This window comes from Neopelma chrysocephalum, unplaced genomic scaffold (assembly GCF_003984885.1).
Source record: "Neopelma chrysocephalum unplaced genomic scaffold, ASM398488v2 Primary Assembly neopelma1_79, whole genome shotgun sequence".
Classification (NCBI taxonomy): domain Eukaryota; kingdom Metazoa; phylum Chordata; class Aves; order Passeriformes; family Pipridae; genus Neopelma; species Neopelma chrysocephalum.
This window is the reverse complement of record NW_020897740.1, coordinates 2274080-2285065: the sequence shown is the minus strand read 5'-3', so window position 1 is coordinate 2285065 and position 10986 is coordinate 2274080. Positions and strand designations below refer to the sequence as shown.

Sequence of the window (10986 nt, the reverse complement as noted above, 5' to 3'; positions counted from 1 at the left end):
CTAATACCAATAAAAGAAGAAAATGAAACACCTTTAATAGAAGAGAGAAAAATCTGAAATCCTCACATAAAGAAAAAAAAAAGAAAAAAAAAGAGGAAATCCTAGAATCAGGGAATGAAACTTTTGGGTAGCAAAGCTGTTCTCTGCTTTTTTTTTTTGATATGAAATCTTTTTGCGGTTATTTTTTTTTTCAATTTCGCGGTTTCCTGCCTTTTTCTTCCATCTAAAGAGGGCATGTCCACCGGCTGTTCCAGCAGCATCTACCCCTCCAGCTCCCACCAGGAAGACAAACCGAGGACAATCTTGAAATATAAAAATTTCCTCCTTGGGATTTGCTGCTGCTGCTGCCTCCACCGCCACTGCTGCTGCCGCGGTGCAGTGCCAAGACTCTCGGAATAAATAAAAGCGGGCTACTGTGTATCTCTAGCTACAGCCAGCTAATAGCTATTATTAGTTGGTCATTTATTTCGAAGATCACAGATGAAGTGGGGACGCCTGTCTTCTTCATTTGGTCAGCGTGTGAAATAATAATACCCATAACAAAAAGGAGGGAGATGGGGGAGAGAAAAATCCTAACATGAATCAGAAGAAATAGTATCTAGCACACTCCCTCCCCCCAAATCAACCTCCCCCCTCCCTTTTCTTCCCCCCTCCCCTGATCCCGCTCTCTCCACACGCTTGCAGGCGCGGACACACACACACAGACGCGCACACAGACACACACAGACGCGCAAACACACACTGTAGTGTGTGTTTTCGGAGGAGGAGGAGGAGGTGGTGGTGGTGGCTTTTGGAAGAGGAGGAAGAGGTGGTGTCGGGGAGGGGGGATCTCTTTCCCCGTTTGGAGATGATTGTGCTATTCCTCTTTGCCTTGCTCTGGATGGTGGAGGGGGCCCTTTGCCAACTCCATTACACGGTGCAGGAAGAGCAGGAGCATGGCACGTTCGTGGGGAATATCGCCGAGGACCTGGGCTTGGACATTACAAAACTTTCGGCTCGGCGCTTCCAGACGGCGCCCAACTCCCGCAGCCCTTACCTGGAGCTCAACCTGGAAACCGGGGTGCTCTACGTGAACGAGAAGATCGACCGGGAGCAGATCTGTAAGCAGAGCCCCTCCTGCCTGCTGCACCTGGAGGTCTTCCTGGAGAACCCCCTCGAGCTGTTCCGGGTGGAGATCGAGGTGCTGGACATCAACGACAACCCGCCCTCCTTCCCGGAGCCCGACCTCACCGTGGAGATCTCGGAGAGCGCCACACCGGGCACCCGCTTCCCGCTGGAGAGCGCCTTCGACCCCGACGTGGGCACCAACTCCCTGCGCACCTACGAGATCACCCCCAACAGCTACTTCTCCCTCGACGTGCAGACGCAAGGGGACGGCAACCGCTTCGCCGAGCTGGTGCTGGACCAGCCGCTGGACCGGGAGCAGCAGGCGGTGCACCGCTACGTGCTGACGGCGGTGGACGGCGGGCAGCCCCAGCAGCGCACCGGCACCGCCCTGCTCACCGTCAGGGTGCTGGACTCCAACGACAACGTCCCCGCCTTCGAGCAGCCCGTCTACACCGTGTCGCTGCCGGAGAACTCCCCGCCGGGCACCCTAGTGCTGCAACTCAACGCCACGGACCCCGACGAGGGCCAGAACGGCGAAGTCATCTACTCCTTCAGCAGCCACATCTCGGCCCGTGCCCGGGAGCTGTTCGGCATCGCGCCGCGCACCGGGCGGCTGGAGGTGAGCGGTGAGCTGGACTACGAGGAGAGCAGCGTGTACCAGGTGTACGTGCAAGCCAAGGACCTGGGGCCCAACGCCGTGCCGGCCCACTGCAAGGTGCTGGTGCGGGTGCTGGACGCCAACGATAACGCGCCCGAGATCAGCTTCTCCACTGTCAAGGAGGCGGTGAGCGAGGCGGCGGCGCCGGGCACCGTGGTGGCCCTTTTCAGCGTCTCGGACCGCGACTCGGAGGAGAACGGACAGGTGCAGTGCGAGCTGCTGCAGGGCGACGCGCCCTTCCGCCTCAAGAGCTCCTTCAAGAACTACTACACCATCGTCACCGAGGGGCCGCTGGACCGCGAGCAGCCGGGCGGCGACGCCTACACCCTCACGGTGGTGGCCCGGGACCGCGGCGAGCCGCCGCTCAGCACCAGCAAGTCCATCCAGGTGCGGGTGAGCGACGTGAACGACAACGCGCCGCGCTTCAGCCAGCCCGTGTACCAGGTGTACGTGAGCGAGAACAACGTGCCCGGTGCCTACATCTACGCCGTCAGCGCCACCGACCGCGACCAGGGCGCCAACGCCAGGCTCGCCTACTCCATCCTGGAGAGCCAGATCCAGGGCATGTCCGTCTTCACCTACGTCTCCATCAACTCCGAGAACGGCTTCCTCTACGCCCTCCGCTCCTTCGACTACGAGCAGCTCAAGGAGTTCAGCTTCCAGGTGGAGGCCCGCGACGCCGGCGAGGAGCCGCAGCCGCTGGCCGGCAACGCCACCGTCCACATCATCGTGGTGGACCAGAACGACAACGCCCCCGCCATCGTCAGCCCCCTGCCCGGCCGCAATGGCACCCCGGCGCGGGAGGCGCTGCCCCGCGGCGCCGAGCCGGGATACCTGGTGAGCCGAGTGGCGGCAGTGGACGCGGACGACGGGGAGAACGCCCGCCTCACCTACAGCATCGCGCGGGGCAACGAGGCCGGGCTGTTCCGCATGGACTGGCGCTCCGGGGAGCTGCGGACGGCCCGCAGGGTTCCGGCCAAGCGCGACCCGCAGCGCCCCTACGAGCTGGTCATCGAGGTGCGCGACCACGGGCAGCCGCCGCTCTCCTCCACCGCCGCCGTCCAGATTGTGCTGGTGGACGGGGCGGGCGAGCGGCCCGGCGGCGGCGGCCCGGGCGCGGGGACGGGCGCGGGGGGCGGTGGCGGCGGCGGCTCTGGAGAGCATCGCCCCAGCCGCTCCGGGGGGGATACCTCGCTTGACCTCACCCTCATCCTCATCATCGCCCTGGGCTCCGTCTCCTTTATCTTCCTGCTGGCCATGATCGTCCTGGCCGTGCGCTGCCAGAAGGAGAAGAAGCTCAATATCTACACTTGCCTGGCCAGCGACTGCTGCTTGGGCTGCTGCTGCTGCTGCCCTTGCTGCAGCCGGCAGGCGCGGGCCCGCAAGAAGAAGCTCAGCAAGTCGGACATCATGCTGGTTCAGAGCTCCAACGTGCCCAGTAACCCGGCGCAGGTGCCGGTGGAGGAGTCGGGCAGCTTCGGCTCCCACCACCACAACCAGAACTACTGCTACCAGGTCTGCCTCACCCCCGAGTCCGCCAAGACCGACTTGATGTTCCTCAAGCCCTGCAGCCCCTCTCGCAGCACCGACGCCGAGCACAACCCCTGCGGGGCCATCGTCACAGGCTACGCCGACCAGCAGCCCGACATCATCTCCAACGGCAGCATCTTGTCTAGCGAGGTAAGGACGGCACCCCTCGCCACCCCACACACCTCTCGCTAGGCTTCATCCTCTAGCCATCCCCAGACGTCCTTCACCAAGCCCCGGGCCGCTTTCCTGAAGCTCCCGCTCCTCCTCCCCTGGCGGGAAAGACGTTTTGCATTCCCCATCCTCCTCCTTTCCGCTTTAATCCATCCGTCTGTCTTCACTCCCCTCTTTGCCCTCTCCTATTCGGGAGGCTTTAGCCCTTCGGTCTCAGAGGGGAGTGCGTGGTAGACCCCAGCCCCGCCTGCTCCCTCCCACCTGGGCTCAGCAGTTGTTGCAGCCAAGCGTGTCCCCCTTGCTGCCTCTTCCCCCCCCCCTCCATCCCGCTGCCTCTGAAGGAATCTGGCCCCGGCCGGGGCCATGGAGATCCCCCTGAGCTAGCGTTAGCTGTGAGCAGATCGCCTGTGGGTTGAGGGGGGTGGGGATTACGGCTGTTGGCAGAGTCTCTGCAGCTGACAGGACTGGAGTGTGGTGGGGTGTAATCACAGCATGTTCTGAAGCAACGCATTAAACCCATGTCTTTTTTCCTTCCTGAAATCTTCGCATGTGCAAGTAAGGCTTTGGGGGAAACCCCCTCTGGGACTGTGACAATCTCTACAGTTAGCAGCAGCTTTAATTAATTTGTGAATTAGGGTTTATTAATTGACTTTTCTTTACTCTATCTACACAGCTCTTTATGACACCAAAGCTGAACTTCCAAAGGAAAGCAGCAAGAGTTTCAATAAAATTATATGCTGAGACCTAATGTCCCTTCCTGTCAAACATGTTGCTTATATTGTGTTACCTGGTGTGTAGAGAATTTCTATCAAAGCATATATTCTCCCATGTTACTCTTCCATTAATCATTTTGTACTGGGTTAGCTTATACTTTTTCTCAGTACCTCTCTGCTTATGTACTAGTGAAAACATTACATTCTCTCTTAACTGAAACTTGAATGCTGTCCAGTCTGGAAAAGGTGGTTTGAGTGATATGTTCTAAAGAGTTATGTTTTGCAGTAAAATTTCTAATATTGGATTGTAAGATTGCCCTTGCCTAGAAATGTCTATAAAATTCTGTCTTCTGCTGCCTTTTTAATGACTTGAGGCTATCTCAATGTATTTTTTTCCTTAGGGTACAATAACAGTACCATCTTTCCCTATTTTTATACACTGAAATTAAAAACAGGCTGAGAACTAGATTACAATAAGTTTTTTTTCCTCAGACTAAGTAGTCCACAAGTCTAGAAATAGTTATGCTAATTTTTTGTGGGAGTCCTTGTGATGCTCAACAGTGTACACTGTGAGAAAACGTCAGAATGTCATCCCAAAAAACCCCAGAAAAAATCCCTCGTGCCTTCCCATCTGTATGACTAAGAGCTGGGTTTTTTCCCCTTGCATCCTAGAAACAGATTGTGTAGGCCTACTTGCAGCTAAGCATTACCATTTATAGTGAATATGCTGAGCAGCTCCCTTGGTTGGTTACAGAACTATCAAGAGTTAAAAATCTTTCCCAATATTTTCTTTTTCCTAGACGAAACATCAGCGTGCTGAGCTCAGTTATCTAGTTGACAGACCCCGACGAGTAAACAGGTAGGACCTCCTTAGCCTTGGTTTCCTTACACATGCTTTAGCAAGTCTGAATGGGGTGCAGAAATGTGTTTACTGCAGATGTAACAGAGTAGTAAAGCAGTGGGAAGTCCGATGTCTGTAGACGTATTAAATAAGACACAGTCGGCTAAATGAGTTTGAATTACAGCTTTTCTGAACTGGATTCAAAACCGACTGAAAAGAGAACAAAATCTCAGTTTGTATTAATCTAAAACGTGCTTCAAATACTCATGAACATGCTTCTCTAGGGTCTTCCAGAAGATATTGTCTCGCTGAGTTAAAATTCAGCTATCCAGCTTAAGTAAATGCTATCAAATTACTTACACCGACTACATGAAACCCAGGCGGAGTAATAAGCCTTACTGTCCCTTCCAACCAGACCCCCAAGGTCTGAAAATTCGTGGTTTGGTTTATGGTGGGCAGAGCACCTCTGCAGAAGCCGTGCAGCAGGCAGGAGTGGGGGGTGCAGCACCGTGTTTGGCCATGTGATGGCGGAAGAATGTTTTTTGAGTTCCTCTTTCATGTTTATTCTAATGTAAAGATGTTTCTGTGTCTAGTTCTGCATTCCAGGAAGCAGACATAGTAAGCTCTAAGGACAGTGGTCATGGAGACAGTGAGCAAGGAGACAGTGATCATGATGCCACTAATCGAGGTCAATCCTCTGGTAAGTCTGATAAGAGAATGGAAATAGTAGATCTTTAAGTAGAGAGACTAGAAGGAACAGTTACTTATAGGAATATAATACAAGAGAGACATGAATAAAGTGAGCATATTGTGTGGGAGGCTGGGTTTAAGTCAGCTTGCTGCTGCGGTTACCTGGACAAGGAGGCAGTTTTGGACCTCTTTTGTTCATGGGGCAGAGTTTATTCTATTCATTTGATTGTGGGTGGGGGTTGGTATGTTATACTGCATCATTTGCTGTAGCAAAACTTCCTGCACATTAAAACACAGTTGTTGGTACATTTCATAGTACATTTTTTGATGGCAGATTCGTAGAATTTCAAAGCATTAAGCAATTTTGTTTAGTAGGCACTTCAGCTGGCATGGCAGTGGGAAGTGAAGGGGGAGTTCCCAAGGGAAAGAAAGAACCCAGTGATTGAATGACAGCCAGACAGTGAGGGGTTTTTGCTGGGGATCAGTGGAGACACATTGGGTGCTCTGAATATGTAATACCTTAGCATTTTTGGAGGATTGTTTTTTAATTCAAATTGAGGCACCATATAGTGCAAGTGATCTCCATGTTAATAAGGCTAAGGTATTACTAAATACGTTTCTTCCCTCCTGACAGGAAAGAAAGGCTTTAAAAGACTTATGATGTGAATCATCTAGAAAATATATATGTTGCAGTGTTATTCCCATGTGCAGGGCTTGCTGTCTTTGCTCTCATACTGTCAGTTTGCTTCTGAAAGGAACATTTGTTCAGAGCCTGTGCATTAGAATTCACGCTCACCCTCACACTGCATTTTAGCCACAAATGTTGGGCTTTCTTCCCTACCACAACCTCCCCAGGTCTGGTACATCTTGGTTCAATACAGTGATTTCTTTCCCCTCGTTTCCTCTGTGCTCTGTCACGTATAAGGGTTTGCTGCAAGTGTGTCATACAAAATACTGCCAGTTGTCCTTTTTTTGTTTTTCCTGACCCCCATCTTATAAGATACCAGGGCAGGGGACACAGTGCTGTCACAGCAGTGCTGCCTCACTGGGCTCTGTTAACATCCCCTGTTTCCTTGCTGATGTAGTCACTGTGCCCTTAACGATGGGAAACCCAGGCACCAGGGGAAGAGGAGGCTGCCACAGGGCCCCTTTCTATTGCTGCAAGTCATTAATATGCAGACCTAATGAGACTTGAGAAGAGCCAAGAGTCTCCGGAGCTCCCTGCTTCTTGCAGGGCTTCATGCTAAGTGAACAGAGTGTCTATTTTATGTCTGGGAACCTGACAACAAACCAGGTCTTGCCAGAAGTTTACATCTGAACACAGAGCCTCTTTCATTTTTGGCCTATATATGGCGTATGATTTATTGTTGTTTTAAAAAGCCATGTATTTAGCCTCCCCCCACTCTTTCTTTTGCACTGTTTCTGATGCAGCAATCAGTGCTATCGAGTTATAAAAAGCTCCCTCTCCTCCAGCCCTCCCTGCATTCCTGGGTTTTTTTCTCTTTTACGCATTTTACTGCAGCAGTCATCTCCATGAACATTTCAATCAGCTTAGTCCCTCAACATAATGAACCATAATAACCAAACAGGAGAGAAAAGAATAAACATCTGCGGAAGGGGCTGGGTTTGACTGATGGTGGGAATATAATCATAGAGTTGCACATCAACTGAAAGCTATTTTCTTTTAGATGCATTCAGTGCTGTTATTGTTGTGCTTCTGCTCTTTATTCTTTCTCTCCATTTTAAAAGTAGTCTATCTCAGAGATGAACACTTGTCAAACTTGGCATTGGTCCTTAGCAGGGTAAATTTTTCTTCATTTCTATTTTATCAAATAGGGGGGAAATCTATTCTATACTTTTAAATAATGTTAAATAATTTAAAAATCCTATGTGATTTATGAACTTCTGTGTCTCCAGTGGCGATGACAAAGGAAATCATGAAAGCTGCAGATTAGGTTTGATCTACTCACAGTCAACAGTTTGAACTGAAACCTCAGTATACACAGAACTTCCAATTTCATATGTTGGTGCTGTGATTTGAGAATAATTTGCATGCACCATTTTTTTAATGCTACTTCCAAATAAATATTTAAATATAAATATCTTTAGAAACTACTTTAATCTTCTACATACATATTTTTTACTTCTCCTGTAAGTTTGGGGCTGATTTGTGCTGTCTTCATGCAAAGAATGCACCCCTTGACCTCAGAGATGACAATATTTTGATATAAAAACTTTACTCTTGCTATTAGCTTTTGGTGATGAATTTTATGGGGAAAAAAAGGGCATAAATCTTGTTTGATCTTAAATGTGTAGAGGAAACACCAGAGCGAATGCCTTCTCAGTTTTTCAGTCGTTCTGATGCTCTGTAATCAATTCTGTCTAAATTACTGAAAGAAAACACGCTGATTGATAACATGGCAGGAGTTTGGGCTGTTTTTTTCAAGATATTACCAGATATTGTGCAGCATTATATTTATTGTCAAAAACATCTAAAAATATTTAGTACGCAATTCACATTGAGAAACAAAACTCATATCCTGCAGGTTTCAGTCAACAGCATGTTCTGCTGGGAAAACATCTTTTTGCAGTTCTGTACATGACTTCTATCAGCCACGAAATGTCCTGTGGCACAAAAGTAGTTATTCTGTAGTTGTCCATTGCTGTCTAAGATGGCTGTCAAAAGTTGTGGTCAGTTATTAATTGGGAAGGAAAATATGCAGGATGAAAACCTATCACCCTGTCATAGCTTTATCTTGCACGATTATGTAGTGAAAATTATGAACTAAGCTGTTCTATGTATCATAAAATATTTTATTGTATTTTGAAATAAGATTCTAGTTCACCTTTTCACAAAATATGTTTTCTTAATACTGATTTAATCATGTCTTTAAATGTGCTGGAAAGTATGTAAGGTATTCATATTGTTCTCATTAAAGTATTCCATGAATGCCTCATAATTATCTTCTTACCTGCCTTAACATTGTCAAAGTACTAAAGTACTACCATCTGCTTTTGGCAGCGAATGGCAAGTAGTGGGAGGCTCAAGAGCCTAATTTTTGTGCATTGAGTAGTTATTTCAAAGACTGGGGTAGGAATCTGAGCTTTTTGGAAAGTGATTTTCCAAAGCTGAAGTAGTGCAGGAAGTTTGCGGCAAACAAAGGGGGCGAGTGTCTCAAACTCCAAGTGCGTGTTCTAATGATTTGTGCTCTTCTTTGAAAACTGCTGAGACAAAACCTGCTACTTGTTATAGAACAAACACAACTAACACAACACTACTACCTATTATTAACACACTGTATTTCGGTCGTGTTCTGTAGGAGTAATTTCTAAGCATGAGGTTAGTTTATTTCCCACGGTTGATTGAATTCTTGGCCTCCCTCGTCACATTGCCGACTTGGGTGCCAATTAATACTCTGCATGTGTGTACGCTTAAATTGTATGATTAGACACCTGTCCTGCAAGATTTGGACTCATGCCATCATGTTATTTCGTATGGTTGCTCACTAGCTACTCAACTTTCTCCAGCAGAGCTCTTCACAGTATTATCCTTTTTTTCACTGAATTGGCACGATGTCTCAGATGCACTTCAGGAAGGAATGTCCAAGATGTCAAGCCAAGTAGATGTACTGAACATGTATGTATTATAAAATGCATCAGCTTTTCTTGATCGTCTCCTCTGTGCCGTGCTGGGCAGTGTGCATTGGTGACCAGCTGAGACCTAAAATCAGGGAATTGGTAGGGGTCTGATACAAAGGCACAGGGTGAAACATTGCCTCACACCTTTTCAGTACAGATAAGGTAAATGCCAAGAGGGTTTGTATGCGTTATTGCAGAAGAGCTATGATATTTCAGGGTCCACAAGGAGAAGAATCTGAGAAGTGAGAGGAAGAATTTTAGTGATAAAGGCAAAGAGAAAACCAGTATTCCTTCTGAATCTATGCAGAGTGACAGCTAAATCCTGTTTTGAAGATCACTTGGGCAAAGAGTCTATCTCGGATAAAGTGAGAGTGAACATGAAAATGGCTTAGAAAAGTGCTTTGACTCAAGCTGAGGGCTGTTTCTGTTTCTTTTTTTCCTCTTCCTTGGTCTGCATGCTTAATAATGTTCACATCTCAGTGGTCCAGATAGGGCTTTGAAGCTGAGATTTGGAAGAGCTGAATATTGAAGATATTTGAGTCTATATTCATGTTCTCATGCAGATTAAGTCAGTTTTATTCAAGGCAGTGCACCAATTATTTAGCAAGAAGGAATGATAATTGTTTCATGAAGTCCAATTCTTCGGTAGATAAAGTCTTCCTCTAAGGAGGTTAATATCATTATCCGTATTTACCAACACAAAACGTGAATCATAGGGAAATGAGTAACTTTCTCAGTGATAATCTAACCAGTTGTCCTGGTAATGGAGCTCTGAAAAGGGGGCCTGGTTCCCTGCATCACACCTATCTTGCATATAACTAGCACAGAAGAAATAGGAAATGCCATTTAATTCCAAGTAAAAGGCAAAGTTCTGAAAAAATTACACACGTTGGGGAAAACAATCCCTTTCAATAATGGTATTGCAAAAATACTTTGTTAACATTCAGTTTGTATTGTTCTGTTATATTACATCATTTACTCAGTAATACATAAGAACATGTTGACTTGTTGCTCTGAAGGCTTGGTGTGTGGTTCTTCTCCTTTAATTAAACTAAGAAAGGAAACATTATTTATAATTGTGTTTAGGCCTAATTTTTGCTTTGACCGAAATGGTCTTTCAAACCAATTAAAACTCATGCACATAGAAATTTTGATTTCCTCCTTTTGAAATATGAAAAGGAAGCAATTTGGGAATTTGCTTCCAAAATGCAGTGCTACCAAGTATGTGATTCAAAGCACCTGAGTTCAGGTAATTCAGGTGCAGACATCAAACCATACATAACTCCTTCCCTAGTTTTTGGCAGCTTTTGAGTGAGGGCCATGGGTTTGTTTTCCTTCAGAATCTGCAAAGTTAAGGTTGTGTGAAAGCTCATATTGGCCATTGGCCCATCTGGTAATAAGACTTGAACAAATAGGAATGAACTAGTGGCCTTTGCCATCAGTTTCTATATGTATGCTGTATTTGGAATTTTTAGAACTTCAGTGCTCCGTTCTATCTGTTTGTATCCACAAAGGGCATTTGAAATTCATATTTCAGAGTCACCTTTAAAATCTCAGTTTATCTGCAAGGTCCAACTTAGGATCACTAAGTGAAAAATAGAAAGCATTTTTCTTTAATGTGGATTTTCAATTATGAT

General features: G+C 47.3%; 1 protein-coding gene across 3 annotated transcripts in view; it reads left to right on the top strand.

Annotated features, from left to right (window-relative positions):
* Positions 1 to 501: 501 nt before the first annotated feature.
* The window catches only part of PCDH10 (protocadherin 10), a 36650-nt gene continuing 26165 nt past the window's right edge, over positions 502 to 10986 (top strand). For all 3 annotated transcript variants that reach the window (XM_027689968.1, XM_027689967.1, XM_027689966.1), the window contains exons 1-3: positions 502 to 3445; positions 4980 to 5038; positions 5614 to 5720. In XM_027689968.1, coding sequence (XP_027545769.1) covers positions 848 to 3445; positions 4980 to 5038; positions 5614 to 5720 — 2764 coding nt within the window. In that variant the 5' untranslated portion in view covers positions 502 to 847. The remainder of the gene's footprint in view (positions 3446 to 4979; positions 5039 to 5613; positions 5721 to 10986) is intronic.